At 36.4% G+C, this 26,938-nt stretch overlaps 2 protein-coding genes across 4 annotated transcripts in view; both read left to right on the top strand.

Annotated features, from left to right (window-relative positions):
- Positions 1-1,275: 1,275 nt before the first annotated feature.
- ldb3b (LIM domain binding 3b) lies at positions 1,276-24,189 on the top strand. Of its 3 annotated transcripts, XM_051915450.1 has the most exons (10): positions 1,285-1,445; positions 1,582-1,801; positions 10,240-10,391; positions 13,171-13,246; positions 16,117-16,139; positions 16,764-16,964; positions 19,175-19,204; positions 19,800-19,966; positions 20,151-20,187; positions 23,573-24,189. In XM_051915450.1, exons 2-10 carry the CDS (start codon positions 1,706-1,708, stop codon positions 23,667-23,669), a joined length of 879 nt encoding a protein of 292 aa, XP_051771410.1. In that variant the 5' UTR covers positions 1,285-1,445; positions 1,582-1,705; the 3' UTR covers positions 23,670-24,189. The 3 variants fall into 3 exon arrangements, with proteins under 3 accessions (XP_051771409.1, XP_051771410.1, XP_051771407.1); XM_051915449.1 differs by lacking the exons at positions 16,117-16,139; positions 16,764-16,964; positions 19,175-19,204 and adding an exon at positions 13,779-14,080 and having other exon boundaries at positions 1,276-1,332; XM_051915447.1 differs by lacking the exons at positions 16,117-16,139; positions 16,764-16,964; positions 19,175-19,204 and adding an exon at positions 13,779-14,080.
- A 596-nt stretch (positions 24,190-24,785) lies between these two features.
- bmpr1ab (bone morphogenetic protein receptor, type IAb) overlaps positions 24,786-26,938 on the top strand; it is a 40,329-nt gene continuing 38,176 nt past the window's right edge. Inside the window, exon 1 of the mRNA XM_051914850.1 lies at positions 24,786-25,051. The gene's annotated coding sequence lies outside the window, so the exon portion shown is untranslated. The remainder of the gene's footprint in view (positions 25,052-26,938) is intronic.

Genomic DNA, 26,938 nt, shown 5'->3' with positions numbered 1-26,938 from the left:
TTGTAATAATAGCTATTGTGTGTGTCATTGTGTAACATGATGGAGCCAGAATGCTTTCTATACTTGTCACTCTTAAGAATAAGAGTGACAGGACTCAGTCAGAATGACCTGGCTAAATTATACCTCTGATCCTTCACAGAAAAACATGAATGGCACAGGATGGCAGGTGGATGTCCTGCCTGAGTGTATTGACCGTGTCAATCATCTTCCCTGGTATAGTGTGCTCATTTCTACCCACCTGATAACAACATCATTGATGACAGGAAACACGTCTTTCATTCTCCTTAATCCACAGGAGAACAATATTTGAGATAAACACAGACTTCACCAATATAATTGTCTACTCATTTGGAATATGTTCATTCTCCTCTCTTAAAACAGCTTAAAATAACAGAAGCAGAAATGAGTGCCCTTAGCAAAGATGGAAGAATACAAATCACAAGCGTCTGGGGGTCCTGCACCAGCTGAGCAATTGAATTGAGTTGAATACGAATGCTAATGGATAGCTTACGCCAGGTATTATGAAAGCAGAGATGGTCTTATTATTGAGAGATACCAATGTCTGCGGCTCTTCCATTGGAGAAAGCATAAAGGTCAATTTGGATCATGTGTGCCTTGATAACCAATCACATTACAGACTTGACATCATTGAATTTCTGTGACAGTCAATCACTGTTGACAGATACCATAGAAATGAATGAGAATTAAATCCAAAATTAATGTTTAATAGCAAACATGTTGAAGATTAGCTGATAAGCTGTCAATTCATTAAATGATAAGTAGTTTATTCAGCATAGTGAAGTCTCTCCTCCATTGACATCCATTCAAAAAACAGTCTCTGGTCTGCTTGTCTGTGTACCACTGTTACCTTTTTTTTTTTGCTAACCTTGAAGGCTAGCCTTAAAGCGGCTTTGATGAAACTCCTTGGTTTACACAGGATTTGTAAAACGCAGCAAATTAGAAAGAAGTGACGAGGCCCTTGTTGAATCAGTCCCACCACATCAAACAAATCTTAAAGCCATCTATTTGGATTTACACCCTGAAACAGCTTTAAAGTGACATTACGTCAGACTTAGCAACTAATGGTTCTTTGTTGTTTATTAGTCGCTTCCCACTAGCTCAATCCATGGTGCCCTGTGAGTGGACGCCCATAGGAGCAGAGTGGAAAAATGTGTTACCCTAAGAAGAGGCTATATTCGCCATGTGAATCATGGGGGCTTGGCATCCGGGGGTGTCCCCTTACATGCCATATAAGGGCCCGAGGGCTTGAGTGTTATCACTTTCTGCAGAGGGGATCTATTCTTAGGCTGTCTGTCCAGGCCATCCGAGCAGGCAAGAACTCTCCTCCTTCTGCTTTTAAGACTTTTTTTTACTTATTTTGTCAGTGTAAACAGGGGTGGGATTGAACTATTTGTTTTTTTCTTTTAAGTCTGATTCATTCTGTGGTATGTTTTTGAGTTGTATTGATAGTGCAGATGTTAACTCACATCCTATGTGATGGTCGTATAGTGACTGAGGGCATAAGGTAATACAGCTTATTTCACTCTATTGCATTTCCTGTCTGTTGTTGTTGTGTTTCAGAGGCTCCTCGGTGCCTGCCCGTACCCGGGTGTTTGGTCATCCCGACTATAGGGAGAAGAACTGAAAGGAAAGAAAGGACTTTACTGATCCGAGAAGAAGCTTTTCACTTTAAACTCTCTTCGAAATGAGCAATTACACAGTAACCCTGTCAGGACCTGCACCATGGGGCTTCAGGCTGCAGGGAGGCAAAGACTTCAACATGCCCCTGACCATCTCCCGGGTGAGACAACATCTCTGCCTTGTAGAAAAAAACAAACCCATCATGCTCTATTTAAACAAATTCCTGCTTTGATTAACAAAAAGCTCACATTAGAGATTATTTTGACTTCCTAAACAATGAAAATCGCATATATTTTAGCATTATGTAACAACGTGTTGCAGCTGTTGTTGTATTGGTTATCGTCCAAGCCAAAGCTGACATTCTCTAACCAGCTATGGCCCTTTGGCTTGAGCAAGGTATTGTGGTGTATTAACAGTGGAAAACTCTATGAATAGCGATAGATAATGCAAGCCCTGAGAAAATGAATCTGTGCATGTGAGGTTAAAAGTGAAAGGCGAGAAGCCTGGATCTATGCTACTTTCTAGTTGTATCACATACACAACCGCTGATGCTAATTCGCCTAATGTAAAAAAATTAACATGCTGGATATTTGTTTCACCGATTCAATCTATAAAAAGACTCTAACTTTTCTCATATATTGCCCCAGAAGAAAAAGTAATTTAAGTATATTTGACCTTTTTTTTTTTTTTAACTCATCCACATATCATTCCAAACCTGTATGATTTTCTTTTTTCTTTATCACAAAAGAAGATATTTTGCAAAATGTCTGTGTTGTTTTTGACCTGACTTTCATTGTATGGGTGATACCTGTTGTTCAAAATATCTGCTTTTATATTCTGAAGACGAAAGTAAGTCATACAGGTTTGGAATGATAAGAGGGTAAATAAAGTATGACATCATTTTCATGTTCAGGTAAACTATCCTTTTAAGTGTAAAAGTCATTTGCTTTTGGATGTCTCTCTGTACCATCTGTCATTTATGCTAAGCAGTCATTGACGTCATGTTTCATGGAAATACATGCAAATTCTTGTTGCTCTTCTCCTTTTAGCTTTGGGATTTTTAAAAAAAACAACAACGCTGTTTTCCTTGAAGTCATTTCTTCATGGGAAGTGGTTTGCCATCTATCATTTTCTGCAACATGACTTCTATGAAAAAAACATTATGAATGATATTGTAGAAATTTATGGCACAAACAAAGGAGCAAAGGGATTGTCTTACCCTCTCAAACAGATCAATAAGGTGTGGTATTGACAGAATAGCACCTCTTAACCCTTAGAGAGTTGAATTGTTAATACAACACAGAACGTACAGTCTTCTGTCTATTCACCAAGTGTGTTCATCCCATGGCACCTACAATCCTCATTGTGTTAGAGTATGGATTCAGTGAAGTTGACATGCCTTGTCCAAAGGTTTAGAGAGATTATATTGTCCTAACAGAGGTGATTTTCTATCTCCTATGACAAGAAATCGCTACCGCTGTGTTATCAGTCACAGGCGGTTCAGCCTAGTTTGTTTGTTTCATAGCTGACACCTTTCTTGACATTTAAATTGGCTTTCACTTCAACAAGGGGAGAGTCATTACCTCTGTTTGTCAGGGATGTGGTTGGTCCGACTCCTCATTGGCCCCTTGTTTGCAAGTAATTACAGACAGGACCATCATACTGAGAAAACTTTGTTTGAAATATCCACTTTGCTAATCTGCATTGTCGGATGACACTGTAATCAGTGTCAATCCAGGTGTACATCTGGATATTATAGTCTCTCCCGACCCAGCTGTCACTGAATATGGCAGTAAATTGAAATGTGCAAGGTATATGTGTTTGGATCATATGATTGATGCACATGTAACCGCCAGATTTGACAGTTTATGAATTTCAAATCTTCACACACTGTAATAAGAAATCGGCCTCTATCCTAAAGCACTGTAGACAATCTATATTGAATCTTAATCCTGGTCCCAAGGCTGATAGAGCCGCTGTCTTCCACAAAGCAGCCCAGTAATTGCTTTTACTGCTTTTGTAATACTTGCTGATTTTCTGTAGTCTTTTTAGACAATGTGTAAAGTGATATAGAGACGTGATGAAGTTGTGACATTTGAGGACAATGAAGGAGTGGATGATCTAATTTAATACTTTGATTCAGTAAATTATTGCAGTCTTGTATTTTGTTCTCGTACTTGAAAAAAATTCATGCTGGACGGGAGACTAATTTACAGTAGCTGTTGACAAATGGATTTAGACCTGAGACGCAACCTTTTGAAATATCAAATCACAGACATTCTTCAATTGTCGCTTTTCGTTTTTAATGCAAGCTATCATCCAACTTTAATTAAGGTATCCTGGCCTGAGTGTTACAGACATGGGAAAATGACAACGCCAATATGAAGACCGTGCTAAGCGAGTGACAGTACAATATGAGGTTTTAATATGTGTGTATTTGTTTATGTGTGGGCTGATTTTGAGGTTGTGGATTTTAGGCTAAATAAATAATAACAAATAATTAACTTACATTACTGTTTCTTAGCTATTTATCATACCTTTTCCTCCTTTGTAACACTATATAAAAAGCTCTGTGGCAGCTAATGATAGCACTGACGACCACTTTTGGCCTGTGGATGCAATGCCTGACTTATGGTCACTGATTTTAGCTTAGCACTAAAGGTCAAACCAGCAGAAATACATGTGAAGGCCATAAATGTGGAGCACAAAGACAATAGACACATGAGGTCATTGTGTATTTAAATATTGCTTGGAGAGAGTCGCTGGAAGAAACTCCTGAAGCTGTCCGTTCCCTTTATTTTACAGTATTTTCAACTGGAATTGTTTTAAAGGGAACTGATAGCTTCAGAAGAACAGTTCCAATTCAAAATACTGTATATGGGAGACTGGAGATGGTTGTCACATTTATTACACCATTGATTATTTCTCATAGTACATTTATTGTTCAAACCCCATTTTGTAATTTTTGGCTTTTTTAGTTAAAGTTAAACAATAAAGTTATGACTTACACAGACAACAGAAAAATAGAAAAGACATCAAAAATTCTAAACAATAAATTGCATAAAATTACAATATTTAAAACATGTGACGACCTGCCCTGACTGACATCTACTGACAAAGGTTTTCCTGAGAACACAGTTCAAATACATTCATTATATAGTTGACTTTTGTCTGAATTTGAAACATTTTCATTTGATTAAATAATAATAACATTTTCATTTAAATATTTTCATCTTTTTGTGAACCAAATTATTGCATAAAAAATACAAAGAGCGGAAATGAGGAACCGCAATTGCAGTAATACAGCAATAGCTTTAGTAAATTCTGATGAGAGCATATACAAAGTCAACTTGATAATGATGCTTTTAAAATTGGGAGATTCTGTCAGTGGCTTTTGTAAGTGGCGGACAGCTTTGTGGAGCAGCACTGCTGATAGCAGAAAACACTGGCACTAAATTTCCTCTCAGAGATAATTTCCGTCATTATATTGTTGCGCATGATATGGAAGTCCAGCTCTGCAAAGTGCCAATATTATATTCTGTGAAGTACTTCATGACAAAGACAGTCTGAGGAGTCATTTGTGATATATTATATGAAGTAATTTCACTGCAGATGAATCCTTAAGACACTATCTCCTTAGTGATGTACCCAAATCTTATTTTTCTTCATTCTGTTGCCCTTTCATTCTCACATTGTGTCTCCTGTGGATTTCAAGCATATAGAATTCATAGTAAGTTTGTTCAATTCCAATTTGGCAACTGCTTTGTTAGCTCTTCAAGGTCTCTGACCCTGACTGTTCAGTGCTGTAGGATGTCAGGCTACATTATGCTGAGGTCAAGGCCTTTCTGACATAAAGGTGGACAGAGTCAGGCCCTATTATGCATATATATGTGTGCCGGAGCTTAGCAACAAAAATTGAAAAGTATATACTGTTAACGGCCTTCAGAGCCTTGCAAATACCCACAGGTACCACAGATAGTCCAGATCATCACCCAACCTTTGCTATTAGCCAAAACAGTCCAGGAAATGGAAGAAGACAATTAAAGCTGGCATTTACCAAGGGCTGACTCATAAATCACAATGCCAACAACAACAGGCCCCCATTTCATAACTAAACAAGTTCATCTGGCAGACTTCTATCATTCGACAATCTGAGATAAAACAGATGCTCTCATCTATAACTTGCAATGCATGGAACACCATCTGGACTAGATATTTATAAACAGTCACAATATATCAAATGTTTTAATTTGGATCTTAGCGGGTCATTGGATTTACTGTCTGTTGTGGTGAGATTGGCAGCTTAGCAGCTTAAATGAAAAGAACAGCTGTATTTTTGTATTTCTTTTGTGCCTGGTATGCAGACAAAATGAACCTGTGCGTAAACAGTGATTCTTGTTGTCAGTGCATCTCATTTCAATTGGCCAGGGGTGTAAAATGTCCTGAGAAATAAGCTGAAGTATGGCTATGCCATACTCTCCCTCAATTAAAAGTTTAATTAAAAATTAAAATGTTCTTACTAATGTAACTTTGATTGACAGTGCAAAGCAACCTCTAGGACACACCACATGTAAAACAGAAACCTTTTCCTTAAACGTTTTACCTAAAACTTTTATTTAAATCAGCAGTAGTCATTTGTAGTCATTTGACTCAAGTTTGTCAACAGTATTATAACATAATTAATATACATATAATTGCTTTTGCATTACAACTTGTAGTGACCGAAGAAACATCTATTCACAAGGATGAATACATTTCACATTTAAATAGATTTTATAAATAAAAGTTGATCATAAATCATGATTTGAAGTGGAAAAAAATAGATATTTTAATGAAAGGGTAGTTTGTACTTTGAAGACTTAAATGAGATGAGTGAAGAGTGTTTTTTAGAGTAATTCAATAAAAGTTTTAGTAGTACTCTCACTACTCTGTCACGACCGGTTGCTGTAGTAAAAGCACGGCAATACAGGAGAAACACGCAAGAGATCACAAGGGAAACATAATAGAACAATCACATAATACCAAGATGACACGGAACAATGAACAGAGGAAACTAAGGGCTTAAATACACAGGGAGTAATCAACGTAACAGCGAACAGGTGTGGAACTCAAATCAGCAACCAAGGTAACTATCAACGACACAAAACACTGGCAAAACAGGAACAGGGAAAACTAAACTAAAACACAATGGCCTGATTTGACAGACAGGGCTTAAATTAAGAGATTAGGCCTTCAATTAGGACATTTAAGTAGCTTTTATAAACGTGCCTTAGAAAAGAACATTACTGGTGTGAATCTTGAGACAAAACAATGGCACTGACATATTTTAAGATATGTCAATGCAAGTTGCTTTCAGATAGGACAGCTCAAACATGTATTTTAGTCTGGGACTAGGCTTAAGGCTTGTCTGTGAAACCGGGGGAAAGAAACTAGATTGCATAACCATGTCTCAAGTGAAGTGAAAATTCTCCAAATTAATTGTTTTCCAATGTAATATAGTTACTCAAAAACTGTTCAAACCTGAATATGCATTATTTTAGAAATTTTTAATAAAAAAGTAATATTTGTTAAAAAAAAAAAAAAAAAACATGAGATATGCTAAAACATCTTTTCCTGGCTCTCAGAAACAGATTCTTTGTCAAATCAGCCCCCTCTGTGTGTGTGCTTATTTAATTAGCATCACATTGTTATCCACCATGCAGCTCCATGATTGAAGTGTCGGTCAAGCAGCAGTCCGTTGGCTTAAGTAAAATGTGAAGAGAGGGAGGGGGATGATTATATTTTCTTTTATCTATAGCAGCTCCATGATTGAAGTGTTGGTCAAGCAGCAGTCTGTTGGCTTAAGTGAAATGTAAAAAGAGGGAGGGGGATGATGATGTTTTTTTTCATCTACTGTAGCTTGTAGTATCCTGACCAGTGATGCATGCAGTGGGATTTAATGACGTAATAGCCAAGGAGAAATGTGTCTCAACAGTAAAGTCAGTTAAATACAAGCGATTAAATGCAAGCATAAAAATGCAGCGACTATGTGAAAGCCAAATGAATGTGAATATTTTCCAATTTATTATGTAAATTCTATAGTAGCCTAATATTTCTCATTTCCTTGCTGATTTGGAGTTAAGAGCAAAATTATGTTGACTTTTTCTAACTCCTGTCCACCTAAAAAAATTCTCATTATGGATTCAAGTTATTTACAGATAAATCACATGATCAAGTGCCCTTCATGCACCTTCAGAAGTTATAAGTTTTGTCCTCGTACTTGAAAAAGTTATAAGCTTGGCAGTTGGGTATTTACTAGCAGAACATTACATGAAGGAGAGCTCTCTCAGAAGAATGTATATGTGTGCACGTTGAGTAATGGCAGCAGGTGGGACAGAAGAGTTGGTGGCAGGGCCCCAGAATACAGGGTCAAATTGAGGGAGGCAGGGGCGTCAACAACAACCTTTATTTTTAACATTTTAATGAGCTGCCTGAAAGTATAGCCACTGACTTATTGCAAAGATGGGATTTCAGAATTCTTCCCCTTGGTTTCTGAGCTTTGTCAAACCAGTCCATGTTTTATGTTCCACTGCACTGTTTTTTAAATGTTCTTCGTCCTTTTTTATACAGCAGTTAGTCCCAGTTCTTGAGTTTGATTGGCCGAGCAGCATTCCAGTAGTGCTAATATGTACTGAGTCTTGCTGCAGGTTACATTGTTACACCAGTAGGTGACGACAGCCACCTAAAGATCCTTAGGAGTGAGTCATTGAATCATTTATTAATCTGATTCATTCAAAATAATGATTCATTCAGGAACAATACATTATGAGTATATCATTGAATCATTCATTCATCCGATTTATTCAAAATGCTGATTTTTTTTCAGGAACTAAACATTATGAGTAAGTAATTAAATCATTCATTCAACCGATTCATTCAAAAATAGCGATTCGTTCAGACACCAATGACCACAATTTTTTCATATCAGTCAATATCGAAAATTATCACAATAAATTTCAAATCTTAATTTTTTCCAAGTTTAAAGGCAAGTTTTCGCTCCTGAGTAAAAGTTGTAGAAACCAGACAGTTAAGTTGTGGTTTCCAAACACTTTCCAAACACGTGAACATTTCGCAAATTAATAATACATGATTTGTGTATCTTATAAATGCACATTTGTCAGTAGCTTGAGTTTAATGACAGTAGCAGTAGTTTGAATTGGGATGCAGATGTAAATTTATGTTCATTAACAAACACAGTAGCTTCTGTAAAACTATAACATTTAAATATTTGGATCATGTTAACCACAGGTAAGATCAAGCATTGCACCTCTACCATGGTAAAAAAAAAAAAAAAAAAAAAGTATCTATATTGTTTCTATGGTATTTGTTATGAAAACAGTAGCCTAAACACATTGTATAATACAAATGCACAAAACAGCAAAAGACAGCAAAAGAATACTGCAATTATATTCCATTACTCATTTAATGCATTTAATATCTACATTAATGATATGCCACAATCCTATGGTTTCTGTTAATGTTACTACAGTAAATCATGGTAAATGTAGGTGACTTGTGGTGGATTGAAAACCTTATAACTATATTGTTGTGGCTCAATGTTTCTCCTGTTTTCCGCATCAGTGTTGTTGAGAATGTCAGCGCTGCTTTAAACTAGTTTATATCATGAGGCACATCAGAAATCGAACGTCTATCCGCATTCAATGTAGACAGGGTGTAAGTTGAAATTCATATTTGATATCCAGTCAGAAATGCTTTATATATAATTATTTAGTGCATATCACTAGCATGTATCACCTGTATCAAAACGATCATAACAATATACTGTGCTGTGTTCTGTTACACTTGCTGGTTTCACTTTTGAATCTGCAACTGAATCTTTTTATTTTATTTTATTTTGAAAAATAATAGACATTGTCAAATTGATTATTTTACTTTATTTTATTTTTTTAAACCGACACAAATTAAATAAATTTTAACTATGCCTATAGCTGTATTTCATAGGCATATTTCATAAGGTCATATGAGCTCATATAAAATCTATGATAAAACATTATAATGTATTAAAGTGCTGGAATTTGCTTCTTTTTAACCAAAATACTGAAACAGTCATGTGGTTTTGAGGTGAACAAATCTTCAGACGTCATAGATCATGTGCTTTTGGCAAAAATGAATTTCCGTTTCAGTGATTGAATGTGAAATGTGCTGCTGTTGTTTTACAAGAGCTCTTACTGAGGAGTTACTCAATGAGCATTCCTTCTCATTCTTTAAGGGTTTTCATTTTTAAGGCCTCAAGTTTAAGAATTTATTGTAAAAGGAGAACATTGTTTGTGTCGGCATGTACTCAACTCATCTGCTCAGAATCAGCTGCTTTCCTTGACAGTGACAAATTATTAATTAAATGTGACTGGTGTACCATGCACATGTGTGTACTGTAGCAAGCATAATATGTAAAAAATGAATTTGATAGTAATTGTAAATAAAAAATAAACTGTTTCTATAGCCATGAGGATTTTATACTGGATTTTTTTGTGTGTATATAAAATTCAATCTGTGGCATCATTGGTAATTATTTAATTAACGTCTGGTGTCTGTCCACAGATCACACCAGGCAGCAAGGCAGCAAGCGGAAACCTCAATCAGGGTGACATCATTACAGCAATAGATGGGGTTAGCACTGAAGGCATGACCCATCTGGATGCCCAAAACAAGATAAAGGCAGCCACCACCAAACTCGTCCTCACTATGCAGAGGTAAGCCTCAATAATGATGTGTTCAGACGACCACCTCCTTTTTATTTTTTCTTCACACTTATTTCCACTAAACTACCTCTTAAGGCCTCCACGCAGACGCACAATAACGTTCTGAGCTGCAGCTTTGTCATCTGCCGCTTCAAATGCTTGAGCTCTTTAAAGCAGAATGGATTCTGATTGGCCTTTAGTCTTTCCATCTGACGATTTCCCATTATGTTTGTTGGTGAATGGGTTTTCTTAGAGGGCATCAACGATGCATCTCATTTACTTTGGCAGCAGTCAACTCTGGCAAGCAATAAAAGTTCTCTGCAATTAATCAGCTCATCCATGAGGGATATAAGCGGTTGAGCTGACACAAACTACGAGTGATGGTTAGCATACAAATATACAGACAGGACAACAGAATTAAAAAATGTGCCTGTGATAAATCACCTAGATCTTATGTAGTCCTTCAGGTTGCCAGCATGCATAAATTAAAGGCATTGATGTTTAGGAGGTAGGGGAAATTACATTTGGAAGACTTTCCACCTTTTTAATATAGTTTATTAATTTAGTACGGACACCCCAAAGCCTCTATCCGAAAGAAGATTAAGTCCTTTCATGTGGCCGCCTGCACTACAGCAAAGGGAGGAAATGTTACTCACAAAGATACCTCGGCTTCCCTGTGACATTTCTTAATGCTGGCTCTGGTGTTCACTTTTAGAAGCTATTCCTCCTCTGTCTCCGTCTTTCAGTCGTGAGTGAACTTGATTCTCCTTATTTATTGACAGTATACACATTTATTAGTTGGAGGAGAGTGGAAGTTGCTTTCATATGCATGCAGATATTAGTATTATTGTATGTTATTTGATAAATAAATAATCTCCATTTTATTTGATTGGGTAGATATAACAGATTTATCATTGACAGATTTATGTAATTTTGCACAATCTTTCCTTGTTACTCTCCGAGCAAAAGCATCTTAGGAGGAATGAGCTGGTGCAGGGTGTATTTCCCTTGAATTTCACTTGATGATGGATTCCAAGAAATTTCTTATGCCTGGTGACTTGTGAAAAGCCCCCCAGTGTTACTGCCTATACAGCAGTGCTGCTCCTGTTTTACAAGAGCACTTACTGGGAGGTCACTCAATGAGCACTCCTTATTGTCTAAGGATTTTTATTTTCAAGACCCCAACCGTAGTACTTTCATTGGTTTAAGCATTTTTTGTATTGATTTATCGGCCACTCTACAAAACTGGAACTGTTGTGGTTGTGTCTTTGCGAGACAGTATTTGTGAAGTGATGTGCTGCAGTAGCACATACTTTACAGTTTAAATTCATGAGCAAATAAAGGGTTAGTTCACCCAAAAATGAAATTTGTGTCATTAAGTACTCACCCTCATGTCAAAACGTTCCAAACGTGCAAGACCTTCGTTCATCTTCGGAACACAGATTAAGATATTTTTGATGAAATATGAGAGTTTTTTTTATCTCCCATAGAAAGCAACGAAATTACCACATTCAAGGTCCAGAGAAGTAGTAAAGACATCGTAAAAATAGTCAACGTGACTACAGTGGTTCAACCTTAATGTTATGAAGCGATGAGAATACTTTTTTGTGTGCAAAAACAAAATAAAAATAACTACTTTATTCAACAATTTCTTCTCTACCCTGTCAGACTCGTACGCAGTGAACGCAGTTCAGCGCTTCTGTGTTTACATCCGAACTCCAGCTTAGGATTGGTCAACGCTGTTGACGTGAGCACCGCAACGTATGCGCGTGATGCTGACGGAGGAGTCGGCATTCGGATGTAGAGCACGGAAGCGCTGCAATGTGTCTTCAGCATAGGAGACTGACAGGGTAGAGAAGAAATTGTTGAATAAAGTAGTTATTTTGTTTTGGGGCACAAAAATTATTCTCGTCACTTCATAACATTAAGGTTAAACCACTGTAGTCACATGGACTATTTTAACGATGTCTTTACTACTTTTCTTGACCTTGAATGTGGTAATTTTGTTGCTTTCTATGGGAGATAAAAAAAAAACTCTCAGATTTCATCAAAACTATATTAATTTGTTTTCTGAAGATGAATGAAAGTCTTACGGGTTTGGAACGACATGAGGGTAATTAATGACAGAAATTTCATTTTTGGGTGAACTAAACCTTTAAGTGTTGTTCTTTCCTTTTACATTTTTGCCCAATACACTACCATTCAAAAGTTTGGGGTCTGTAAAATTTTTTTATGTTTTTGAAAGAAGTCTCTTATGCTCACCAAGGCTGCATTTATTTGATAAAAAAAATAAAGTAAATGCAATAATATTGTCAAATACTATTACCATTTAAATGAACTTTTAATGTATTTTAAAATGTAATTTATTCCAAAGTTGAATTTTTAGCATTGTTACTCCAGTCTTCAGCGTCACATGATCCTTTAGAAATCATTCTAATATGCTGATTTAGTACTCAAGAAACATTTTTTTTATTATCAATGTTGAAACAGTTGTGCTCCCTAATACCAGACAAATTTTTTTGAAATAGAAGTATTTTTGTAACAATGTAAATGTCTTTATTGTCACTTTTTTCATCTTACTGACCCCAAATTTAGTTAAGAGACATAACTGCTTTTACTGTATAGGAGTATAATAATATATTGGTGTTTAGGTTGTGATTTTTATTTATTTGCTAAAAGCATCTTAAATATAGTTCTTACTCACTATAAGTATCACTATAAGTAAAATAACAATGAAAGCTTGATGTTTTGCATTATTGACCTTTGCTTTTGAATTCTGTACGGTTCCCAGGTCGAGACGTCCCGCTCCTGTACCCACAGCTACTCCAAGAATGGACTCACCCATGCCAGTTATCCCTCACCAGAAGGTAAAATCAAGTTCTGTCTGTTTGAAATGTTCTCTATCCCGAGTATGCATGTTCAACGGATTGGTTTATGTCTGATAGGTGTATCAGTGTGGTGTAAAATATGACTCCAACATACTGACCTTTTTTATTGGAGGGGACAGAAATTTTGAAGGAAACTCAATGATTGTTTTTGGTTATAGGCAAGCCATTTCTTTGTAATCCTCTTAATCAGTAATGGGAGTTTATCATAGAGAGGAGAAAATAGAGGAGGGATTATGAAAGCAAACATTCTCTGTAAAGCTGACACTTAACTCCCTCTACAGGCATTTGTTGGTCAAGCAAGAATAAGCACATTGTATGAAATCATCATAAGTTTCCCACTGGTCCAATTTTCATTTGCATTATTGTTGCTAGATGAAGTTTGTTTGATGTTTTTGTGTGCTTCTTCGTGCCTCATTTGCCTCTTTCCTAACCATCTCTTTTTTCTATGCCTTGCCATTTTGGGCTAATGGTTCATTTGTTAGTCTGATCTAATGGTTTATTTTATACTAAGGAAACCATGGACACTGAGGAAGGAGAAGATGATGAGAAACCTGTCAAAAAATATGGCATCCTCTTGGCCAAAAAACCTTCCAAAAAGTCTCTTATTCCAAACACTGAGAAGCAACCTCAAGAGAATGTAATTCATTCTCCTGCTAAAAGCCCTGTCCCTTCTAATTTGTCATTCGGCCAAGGGGCAAAAAATACCCCAAACCAGAGGGGACAGTATAATTCTCCCATAGGCCTGTATTCAGCAGAAACTTTAAGGGAAATGGTCATGCAACAAGACAGTCTAAATGGCCTGCCATTGTTGGGGTAGGTAACATAATAGCTAACCCACAAATCTGTATCTTCATGAGCAATTCCACCAAATCTGCTTTAACAAACTAGTTGCTAGTGCTCACTTTTCACTAACGGGTCACAGAAACATTGGCTAGCCTCACCTGTATCCCTGCAGTACTTTTAACAAAACTGTGGCAAAGAGTACTCAGAACATTCCGTCCTTACCTCTGCACATTCTGCTCTTACATGCAGCGGATCAGTCGGGAATGTGCTTGGCAGCAGGGGGACCAGTGGTCCGTCAGGCTCACCTGACCCCCCTGCCTGCAACATGAGCAGGGCCTGGCCGAGTCTGATCTGTATCTATGAAAGTTAGCTGTTTCCATATGACAACATACTATGGTTATTTTAGTCGTGTCAGAGCTACATCTCTTATGATTAGAGGAGGACTGCCAAGCTTGAAGTTGGCTTATAAATTATGCCAACACATTAAAGATGGAGCTTTCACCTTTTTTAATATGTTGGCATCATTTATTAGCTTCATAAATCTCCTAAATCTTCTCTGTCGAAAAACATGTGAGCAAATTCCCACAGGCCCAAAGCGTTGAACCGTAATTGAACATGGGTGCAAATGTGTGCTCGTTGGCTCTATTAACGTGCTCAGAATGTCACAGCTCCTGTAACAGTATATCCCAAATGAAGTCCTACCGAAATGATGCCATCACACATCCTCTATTTACAGCTCACAGGAACAGAATTCCCGCTAGGCAACATCACATGCACAGCTGAGCAGAGCATGTGCGTCCATTGACAGTTCATTAATCTATGTACGAGTGGTCTGATACTGTACATTACACTGTAAACTTTGATTCTTGTTGTCATGCAACTAGCAATAGACATCTTTGAGTTGTGATTGGTTCAGTGTTGTTTTTGTATTATATATTATTACAGTATTTATTATTAGAATTTTGACAGCTTTTATTTGAATATTTTCAGTTAATGTTAGTTTAAGTTTTAAAAATGTTATGTGCTTTTGTCATTTTTTTTTATTTTTTAATATTTCTATTTAGTTTTAAACTATTTTTATTTTAGTTTTAGTAATTTTAACTTCATTTCTGTTAGTTGCCAAGACAATATTTCTATTTTTCATGTAAGTTTGTTAAGGTTAAAGGGGCTATTTCAAACGTGAAGCTCAAACGTGCTGTGTAACCCATGGTAATGAACCTCACTGGTTACGCAGCAAGTTTGAGCTTCCGCAGTTTGTTCTCGTGCTTCATTCAGGTTCAGTTGAGCTTCTGTTTATGTTCGCTGATCAATGTTTATATGTGAGGGCAGATGCAGTGATGCAATGACTTTACCAATCGCGTGTTGCACTTTCGCCCATTCATAGTAATATGAGTGCACCGTCTATCTGTATATAGTCTTTGATGAGAGGATGAGTGTTATTTAGCTCCAGTGTTCTCTTTTTGTCCCACTGCAGCCAAACTCCTGTTCCAGTCAATCAATCTGTTCTAGGAACAATCCAGAATGTCATTGTTATGAGAAATGTGACCAGTAATAACCATCAGCTACATCATGGCAAAATATATTACAAGAAATCTGAGTACATTTTTAATGACTGTCATCATTTACTTACCCACAGGTCATTCCAAACTTGTATTAAAATTTTTTACTTCTGCAGAACACAAAAGAAGATATTTTGAAGAATGTTGAAGAACTGTTTTTGTCCGTACAATAAAAGTCTTTCATTGTATGGGAAAAAAATCCTTACCTTTTTTTGTGTTCCACTGAAGAAAGTCATACAGGTTTTAAATTACATGAAGGTGAAAAATGTGAAATACAATGACAGGTGAACTATCACCACTATATTTAAATATATTCAGGTTTAAGGTGCAAGTTCTTTAGGCAAAGTGAAGCAGTTTGCATTCTATGTTAATGTTGAGTTTTCCCTGCTAATTTACATGTACGTGGATCTATTATCATTCAACACACTGCCAAATCAAGGCTAACACTGCCTCTTTTGTGTTTCTTTCTTTCTTTTTTTTTGTCCATATTCCTCTATTTCATCCCAGGTCATTGCCAACACAGCTGCAAAGTCAGTAACAGATTTTGAATACAAAATCTCCAGAGTTGCGTGTGAATCTGTGTGCTCTGAAGCATGGCCACATGTAGTACTGTGGTTGTGGTTTGCATGCTTACATTTTCAACTCCTGAATGTTATGAGCTATTTTGAACAATTTGACATTTCAGACATGATGAAATGTTAAATGCTTTTGAGTGAAGTATTTAAACTGGATAAATCTATAGTTGGTTTTGGTTATAGTTGTATTGGTCAATGCATCTTTGCATGATTTATTTTAAGTATAATAAGTGGAACTATTGCATGCCATGTCTTTTACATTTAAGATTGAAAGCCCAGATGCATTTATTATACAGGACATTGTATTTTCAGACATGGGATTTTATTAGAATGTAAAACAAGAAACTAACAGCTGGTGTAAACAATTCAAACTAAGTAGCAAACTGTAGTATTGTAAAACTCAGTGCTGTTTAATAATACAGATGTAGCCTATTAAGTAAGGTAAGTCAAGCATACATTGTTCTCACTGTCAAATGGCCTCTATCTCTCTGTTTTCCCTCATATTTCTGGCTCCTCGCCATCACCCACTCTCCTCTACACTATCGCACCCCGGACACTCCCTCACCTGAACTCTTACAGCCAAGAATATGTTCCCAGCTTCAACCCCATTGCACTGAAGGACTCTGCTTTGTCCACTCACAAGCCTATTGAGGTGAAGGGTCCTGGTGGGAAGGCTACTATCATTCATGCCCAGTACAACACTCCTATTAGCATGTACTCTCAGGATGCTATTATGGATGCCATTGCTGGTCAGGCCCAAGCCAGAGGAAACGAGATGAGGTAGGTCTCTGGCCCTGTCCAGCACTTTACTACACTGATGCTTAGGTGAAAGCTGAGGTAAGAAAGTGATACAGTGGCCCCAAAATGAACATTAAGCCACACTACATGAATGTCATTGCATTAGAAACACTATTATATTTCGATATTTAATGCAATGATACTTTTAAAAGGAATAGTTCACTTAAAATGGAAATTCTGTCATTATTTGCTAACTCTCATGAACACACTTTTCAATACAATGAAATTGAATGACAACTTGAAAATCAGGAAAAAGAAGTAGACTATCATTAAAAAGTGGTTCACACAACTAAAAAAAAAAAAAAAAAAAAAAAATTGGTGGTTTTAAAGTGCACAATGCTTTTTTAGAAACGCATCTCTGAGCGATTTATTTATGTTTCGGTTCCCACAGTTTAACAGCCCACTCTTTGTTATTCTCTTCTGTCAAAGAATAACAGAAGATGGCAATTTTTGAGTGGACTATTTGAGTGTCTAAATACTTTTAAGGGCCACTGTATGTAGCAATTTAGGGCACAAGCAAGAACTAAGGAGGCCTCCATAGAGGGCTACAGTGATTACATATTTCTGTAGGCCATCATTTTTTTTAGTTAGTACCACCCTATTTCCCTCAACAACAACAACTCAGATCTTTTCATTGGCTTTTGGAATATTGCCAAACATAAGCTCTGTGACCTACACTATGGTCACATGACTTAAACATCACCACCATTATGCTACTGACAAATCTTTCAGCCTGAAAGGTTGAGTTAGAATAGTTTGCAAGAGCGAAATTCTAAACAAAATGAGGCTGTGAAAGCGGACTAGTGAGTAGATGAGTTTACCTGTTACCCCAGGTTATCGTCATTCTAAACAAGACTTTTAACCCCGGGTAAAGAAGCGTTTCACACTTGTAATTTAGATGCAGGGTTAGCACTACATTTTACCCAGGGTTATGAAACCCTGCTCTGGAGCAGCTTTTGCGGTGTTAACCCCCGCATTGCGGTGCCAAACTTATACAGTGTGAAACGATGCAGTGTTAGAATGTTACAACTAGATGCTTAGCAGCAACCGACAACCAATCGCGTGCCTTATATTCACACGCTTTGGGCAGACACGGAAACACAGCGCGATGTATATAAACAGTCGTTTCTGCATATGATAGGAAAAATGTCAAACGGCGATGGAAAACGCAACGATTGGAGTGAAGAAGAGACCGTTTCATTCTTACCTTTATAGTTTGAAAAGTTCACTCAGAAAAACTTGAGATTATTGCAGTCAACAATGTGTAATATGAGGATGCGCCATGCTAGAAGCCTTTACGTAAACAGGTCACGTGTTGCATTTGTCCAGTCAGTAACACTGACACCGCGAATATTCAAATAAGGACTTTAACCCAGGGTTTAGAAATGTGCAATGTGAAATGGCAGTTTATGAATACCCAGGATTAACTGTTAACCCCGGGTAGGCTATATTATGAGCAGTCAAAACGTAAATAAAGATAACCTAGGATTACGTTTACCCGGGGTTTAGAATGACCCAGGGTGAATAGGCCTATTTCAAATGTGAAAAGCCCATTTAGGCAATTTTTAGCAATTATACTTTTTCAAGAAAAGTAAAAGCTTTGAAAAAAATCACAAGAGGGTATTACTTATGTATTTTATGTCATAGAACAAAATGTGAAAATATCTTGAACTTGTGTTCACCACAAACCTATTTCTGGCATTTAACCAAAAACCCATTTAAAAACCCCATTGATTCAGGAAGTTCTAAAATGCTAATTCGTTTGTAGGTTTTGGCCTACAAAACATGTCATCCCTGAAGCACTCTATTAAAATAAGGCAAATTCTTGAAATTTGTTATGAGATGTTAGGAAAAGTAAATGTATTTCCCCTCATTTCGCATCTTTATATTTTCAGTGTACTGTTTTTGATTAGCATCTATAAAACTTGCTTCAGTTTGCAGTGTTTATAACAGTAGGAGCTCATTGTTGGTCATCTAGTCTGGGCTGATTTCAGGCTTCCACAAGGTCATGTGTATCAACCTCATCTGTGCTTTTCCTTCCTCTTCTGCTTGTAATTATGTCACTCCATCCACAACTACCCAACCATACCTCATCACTCATCCTCGCCTCACCCCCTTCGCCTTTCCCTTCCCTCCATGTGACACGGCACTGTCTTGCTCCCTCCCATCCCGGTTCATCATGTGATTGACAGTGGTGATGACTCCGCTGGATCTCCCTTGGCGTAAGTAGCCAACAGTCTGTTTAGATCCGTCACAGCTGCATTGACTCATCTCACATGTTATATTCTCTGTTAAAGGCTGATTGCATAAACACTGAAGTGGACTTTTTTGGTTATTTTTCAATTACCATGTTACACTGTTGTGAATATGTAAGTAAAGTAAATGGAGTGCAATAAAGAAAAATAAATAACCTTGTATTAAAAAACGAATGAAGACAAAACCTAAAAGCAATGTTCTGAGTATATCTGCCAGGGGAGAATTACTACATCTTAAAATGTCTAACATCTTTACCTTCTCCTAATATGGGAACTCTGCATACAGTTTATCCTAACTCATTCTTCAGTCACTTCCTCCATCACAGATCTCTCACTAAGATAGAACTGTAATTAAAATAATGCACATCTTCACAAGAAGCGTAATACAAAAAAGTTTCTTTATTAATTCATAAATCAATTCAGCAAATACTGTCCTTTATTATGATTATTGGAAATGCAATTATGTAATCATTTGTAATTATTTGACATACACATATTCAGAGAACACAGATGAATGACTGATCTTGTTTTTTTTTCCCCTTTTCTCTCTGTTTGGGAGTAGCTCACTTCCTATTAAAGACCCTCTTGTGGATAGTGCTTCTCCAGTGTACCAGGCCGTAATCAAACCTGACGATAAGGAGCCGGAGATGTCTGAATGGGCCCGTCGCGCTGCCAACCTGCAGTCCAAGTCCTTCCGCATCCTGGCTCATATCACAGGAACGGAGTATTGTGAGTACAGACTTTCTTAATGTTGACTGAAAATTGGTTTGAACTGAAAGGGCTGACATGCTTTAGATGCACTGACATAAGATGACTGCTAGTGTTTGTGTGATATAAATCAGTTTGCACTTTATTTTGAAAACTTGTAAAGGGCCTGTAAAGGGTAACTCTATTTTTATTTTTTACGTCACAGTGCAAGATCCAGATGAAGAGGCTCTTAGAAAATCAAGGTAAATCCACTTTGTCTCAATTTTTGCAGTCTTCACCCTTATTTACAATTAATTGAAAATATATTATAGTTTAAATTTATATATATAAAAAAATATGTGTTTCAAATTGTTATGCAAGTGACATATCAGTATGATTTTAGAACAATAAACTGGTATCAGTCTCAGACAGGTTTGTTTAGTAGTTTGCCAGGTCTTCTTAGGTAAATGGAAAACATACTTAAAGGGATAGTTCACCCAAAAATGAAAATTCTGATTAATTACTCACCCTCATGCTGTTCCAAACCCATAAGACTTTTGTTCATCTTCGGAACACAAATTAAGACCTTTTTAATAAAATCTGAGAGCTTTCTGTCCCTCCATTGACAGCCTATGCAACTACCATTTTTAAGACCCAGAAAGGTAGTAAAGACATCATTAAAGTAATCCATTTAACTCCAGTGGTTTAAGCTCAGTTTTATGAAGCGAAGCGAATGCTTTGTTTGCGCAAAAAAACATAATTTACCACTTTATTTTCAAAATATTAATCCCCAATTTGCATTCACGCAACAACGTCTGCTCTCGCGTCAACACAACATGCATGCGTCGTGGTGTTCTTGTAAATGCGCGTTTGAGATTGGATTACTTTAATGATGTCTTTACTACCTTTCTGTGGCTTGAAAGTGGTAGTTGCATAGGCTGTCAATGGAGGGACAGAAAGCTCTCAGATTCTATTAAAAAGATCTTCATTTGTGTTCCGAATATGAACGAAAGTCTTACGGGTTTGAAACGTCTTGAGGGTGAGTAATTAATGACATCATTTTCATTTTTGGCTGAACTATGCCTTTAAAGAGATTATTCCACATTATTAAGCAAGTCACAGTTCTCATGCAATATGGGGAGGAAGAAAGATCTTTCTGAAGATGAAAAGCATGAAATGTCTTGCAAAAGGCATGAAAACAACTAATATATTGTGAAAACTGAATAGAGATGATCAAATTATCAAAAGATTTGTGAGCGATTTAGAGCGCAGAAAAACCCGGTCAGATAAAGGATTATTAAGGAACATTTCTGTCAAACAAATTAATTGTATTAAAAGGACAGCTATACTGTTCAGAAGCAAACAGATACTTGAAGCTGCTGGTGTCTCTGGAGCCTCAAGAACCTCTCCATGCAGGCTGGCAGTTGTGCGTAAAGATGCATTTTAGCCACCTATAACCAAAGCTCGCAAAGAGAAAAGTTTACTGTGGGTGTAGAAATACATGAATACATGATACTTTTTTATAGATGTCCTTACAATTAATTTGTTTGACAGAAACTTTTCTTAATAAGCCTTTTCTGACCGAGTTCTTCTGTGCTCTAAATCACTCACAAATCTTTTGACATTTGATAATGTCTATTCAGTTTTCACAAAGTAAGTTTTCATGCCTTTTGCAAGACATTGCACCATTTCATGCTTTTCATTTCAAAAAGATCTTTCCTCACCACATTGCATGAGAACTGTTACTTGCTTAATAATGTGGAACAACCTCTTTAAGTAGGGTTTCCATTTACCAAAGAAGACCTGATAAACTATTGAGCAAACCTGTCTGAGATCGATACCAGTTATCTAAAAAGATAACAGAACAAAAAAATAAATAAATAAAACAAACAAACACTTATCTGAACACTTAATCTGAATGTTTATTGTACTGAAATCCTACAGGTATGCTACTTGCATAATAATTTGGAACACAGTGTAGATGCAATTAGATTACCTTAAAAGTGCTTTTTGACCCACTTAAGTAGGACTTAAGTACAATTTTATATGTAATTTCATAATTATTTCTATTGTCTTTCTGTTGAAAAGTGCACTGCCAAATACTGACAAGAATTCATGGCAACTAAAATATACTTTAATTTAGCTTCTATTGAAATTTGGGTAACACTTTATTTTACAGTGTCATTGTTACACATGTTAGTAATAACTAGGAATTATGCATAATTACATGCAATTAACCCCAAACCAAACCCTCATCCTAACCCTAAACTTATAGTAAGTACATGTAGTTAATTATTATTACTCAGTATCTGAATGTATAACTACACTGTAATACTGACACCTTAAAATAAACTGTAACCGAAGTTTGTATGTATTAAAATATATTTGTATTTACATATTTGTAATGATGAGATTTCAGTTTAGCACATTTAAAATTGAAATTAACTTTAAATGGATTATTGAATAACACATTAGTTAAAATTATAATCAAGTACTTTACATGTGTATGTTTGCCAACACATCAAAATAAGTGTACAAAGCACGACAAAAGATTAAAACATAATGATTTAAAATGTATTTTAAAGTAAAAAAAAAAAGTGCCCTTTTCATGCTAAGAAACATAGTCAGGAAAGTGTACTCTCTTTAAGTACCCTTAAGTGGCCTTTTTTAAATTAATAATATATTGACTGTGCTTTAAAAATATACTTTTAATATTTGAAGTAAACTGAAAGTGCACATTCAATCAAAGTCCCTTTCTAGGAAAGTCTGTTCACCCGGTGGTCATATTTGCAATGCCTCCAGGCAGCAATTTTGGGCATCCAAGACCAATTCCTATCTATTTGAATAGGGAAATCCTAAAATCTCAAAAACTGTTTGCCATATTTACATTTACATTTACATTTAAATTTACTCATTTGGCAGACGCTTTTATCCAAAGCGACTTACAAGTGAGGAATACAACAAGCGAGTCGTCATGGCGAGGCAAATAGACACAAAAAGTGCTCACAATACAAGTCTTAGGTAATGCTCAGAGTATCATAAGCTACAATAGAGAGGGATTAGAGGAGGTTATTTAAAATATGTTATTTAAATAACATATTTTAAATCAACAACAAAATCTGATATGAACTGTTCCATAATGTTGTTTCTTATGCTCAAACTGTGTTATATTTCAAGCTGGACCAGCCAATGAGCATGTGCAGTCCTAAGCGTGCGTCTCAGGAAACTGACTATGGCAACTGGAGCTTCTAATGGCAGCTGTTCATCTTGTATGACATCAAAGTACTGCAAGAGCAATTCAAAAGCATACAGAGCCAGCTGCTCTCTAATCGCTCTTGCGGTACTTGGGTGTCATAAAACGATTGGTCTGCGCAGCGCCGCTTCAAGTCGAACACACCTGATGACTTAACCAATTGGAGATTGGCTCTTTTATTTAGAAGGCGGGGCATTTTCTGCCATATACATAGTAATATGAGTGCGTCATCTTGGTATATTTAAAGTTGAAAAGTTTGATTCAATACAATTAAGCACACTTCTTTTTCACAAGGGCACTGACACAATTTGTATGGTTGGAGCATATAAAGATCTTGTGATTAATTAAAATCATTTATGCGTTTTTGTTTTTGTTTTTGTTTTGTTTTTTTACAGGGAGAAATTTGAATCAGAGGTAAAAGGCCCACGATTTGCCAAACTGAAAAACTGGCACCACGGCCTATCTGCACAGATCCTTAACATCCAGGGGTAAATGCCTCCTAATGTTGCTGGACAGAAGTTGAGGCAACAATCAACAAAGAATCCAGAAGACGATGTAAAATGAGGGTGCAATAGGCAGAGAGAAGTAGTTTAGTGACTGGAATGTGAGTTAGAGTTATAAACTAGCCTGTAAGTGAACACACAAAGCTCCTGTGTTTGATGTTCATATGTCTGTTTGTTTCATGTAACTTTCAGTCACTGAAACATAGTGCATAGTGCTTAGTTGTCATTTTCTTTTTCATTTTATGTTTCTCTTTTTCTTCTCTTTTGTTTATCTTTTCTCTTTTTTCTTCTCTCTTCTTCTCCTGTTTATCCTAAATTATTGCTGAATAATGAATTGCCTGAATGAATTGCTGATGTAAAAAAAAAAAAAGCTAACCCTGAGAGAAATTATAAGATTATGTACCACATCCACTGCAATAATCCACACCACAGCACATATTGAAATACAAACCAAATGTACTATTGTTAATGTGAATAAAACATTATTACTTTTAACCAAATAAACAAAAGTGTCAGTGTGACTTGTTTATTTACAAAGCCTTCTGGTTATTGGATTGACTCTTTTGGGTGTACTAAGTTCTTTGTAAGGTAAACAGTAATACATTTCCACACAAAGAAAATTTTGAATTATAAAACTTTATTTTAATGCTCGTTGTTTATATAAATTCATACCAAATGGAGCGTCTGCAATATTCACCCAGTCAGTTTCTGCAACACCAATACTGACCTGCAGATGGTACTATAATTCAGAGTGACAAGTAGTTCACGCTTACCTTCTCTGTCTGTGTATAAGTTCATACTTCTCCCTTACGTTTATGTGTACTTTTACTAATATAAAAAGCGGTATTATGTAAGTAATACACATAAAATAGATGTCCGCTTTTTATATTAGTAAAAGTAGGGTAGCCTTCATTATTATAAACATAAAAGTTAAACTGCTACTATAATTCTTCCTCATGTTGACACCAGATGGCATCCGCGGCTCTCATTTTTGGGCGACCCCCTCCCATTCATCCATCCTCTCCCTGGATGCGCGTATATTCAGCTTGTTTTTCACCGCGCGGGTCTGCGAGTGGAACGCTCGCGCTCAGCCGCGCTGCTGTGATTGGGGGACTAAAGCAGCGCGCTGCTGTGATTGGAGGATTGAATCAGGGCTCATCGCGTTACGCTCACGAGTGGAATGTTCCCTCACACAGAGGCACTACTACAGAGGAAAGAACGAAAGAAACCGGAGAAAAACGTCCACTAAAGCAGGAGAAAATCTCACCACAGAAAGTCTCTATAATTCACGTTTTGAAGTAGACCTTCGTCACGAGTCATAAGTCCTAATTTGGAAGGATTTTGAGTTGTTTTAGCGCCTTCATCAAATAGGTAAGTGGGGATTCCGGATATTTGCGTGATGATTTTCTTTCCGGTTGTGGAGGGGGAAAGTTTGTTTCTCTTGTCATGGTTTCGTTCTGCAAAAAATGGACGCTTTAAACGAGCAAGGCAAATAATACAATGTTTGACAAAGGGATTTCTTATATACAGTGTTTGTAAATGCTTCTTTTCACCCATATCTACTATTTTCCTATTCCAGCCCTTTTGTATATAATCTTTTTCTACAACAACCATGTTCTCATAAAGCAAGCGTACATTACTAATTTCTGTCTACGGTGCTCCATATTGTTTCTAGCATTTTTGTTTGATGTTGCTTTGATAACATCTGTGTTTGGGTTTTGTTGTCAAGTCCCAACATGCATCGTGTTAAATCACGACTACTACCTGCTTGCTGTGTAGCTCGGATTGGCCTTTGTCAGTAGTTGAATTAAAAAGTCTTTGTCCTTTATTAGAGAGCTATGTTGTCTTTGCATTAACGATACATAAAGATTATTTTTATGTTAAAGTGTCCAATAACCCATTTTTGCCAGAACTGTGGCTTAATTTCTTCTTAACACAATCCTAACTAAATGACTACAACAAAAAACATGATATTTATTATGATTATTGCATTGACAGCAATACCGTTGTTATTTATGCTATTATATTTATGCAAGCTTTTGCGATTTAAATGTCACAAATTAACTTAGATATTTGTTTTGAGCTCTACATTACATTAGTTAGTTTATCTCTGAATACTGTTTTTGGGTGCTGCCACAAAATTATGCTGTTTATCGATAGACCTGATATTAAAGAACTGATAACTAATTAAGTTGGTCAAACCGATTATGGACAACCGGTCATTCTGACTCATTTGTTGCATTTTTGCCTTGGTTGTTTTCTTATTTTTGAGTATTTGTAAAATAGAAGACTACTTGGATTATGTTTCCACAATTCACTCAGCTTTCTGTGTGAAATTTTAACACCCTTAACTATGAGCTATTGGTCTATAACATTTATGTCTCCTTTGAAAACTTATGCAGTTTCTTCTAAGTTGTTTTAGAGGGACGTTTAGAATAAAGTGTAAATCTTTTTTTTTTTTTTGGTCCTGACCCTCCACAGCACCTAGAGAATGAACAGACCCATGATTAGTCCCAGGGGCAATTAAACACGGAGACAGAGATAAATCTCCTACGAGGAGAGAGGCAGTTCTATCCATATATCTTAATTTACCGTGGTATTGGTCTTTCAGATTTGTGGAGGGAAAAAAAGTGCAGAAAGCTCCAAATGAAAAACAGAGAACCTAAGAAAGGCCTGTGCTTGCTCTTGGCTCTTCTGAGAAGCCCTCTCTTTTTTAGTGGCAGTGTTCGGAAACACAAATAGACCTAATGCCTACAGTTTATTTTTCCTCTCTTAGTGTTGTTGTGAATACGAATAGTCGTTCAAGTAAACATAGGGCACTTTCAGCTACTTAATATGCTGAAAGTCCTTGATTGTGGAGATATCATTGTGAACAGATATGAGATAGCATGTTGGCAAGTGTGAATAATGTTAATTGAAGGCAGACTGTTTTCTAAATGGGGTCTCCTTTTGCCTGTGCAGATTCCTGTTGCATGCACTGGTCTAACCACCACATGTATTCTCATGCAAAATTGTGTGAAAACCACATTGCTTGACAAAACAAAGTTCTTTTAACTCTTTGTTGTCTGAATAAAGCTATATTTATTAGCTTTTTTTTTAATTAATTAATTAGTGAGAGTTTAGCTTATGGTGTAAATCTTATTTTTCCCATTATTACTTTTGGATTTAGTTTAGTGTAAATAATGCACTGCAACAATAAAACAAACAAACAAACAAACAAACAAAAAAATAAGGTGCATTATTTGCAAGAAAACTTTT

Source organism: Ctenopharyngodon idella, chromosome 12 (genome assembly GCF_019924925.1).
Source record: "Ctenopharyngodon idella isolate HZGC_01 chromosome 12, HZGC01, whole genome shotgun sequence".
NCBI classification, from domain to species: domain Eukaryota; kingdom Metazoa; phylum Chordata; class Actinopteri; order Cypriniformes; family Xenocyprididae; genus Ctenopharyngodon; species Ctenopharyngodon idella.
This window is presented reverse-complemented; position numbering and strand designations above follow the sequence as displayed.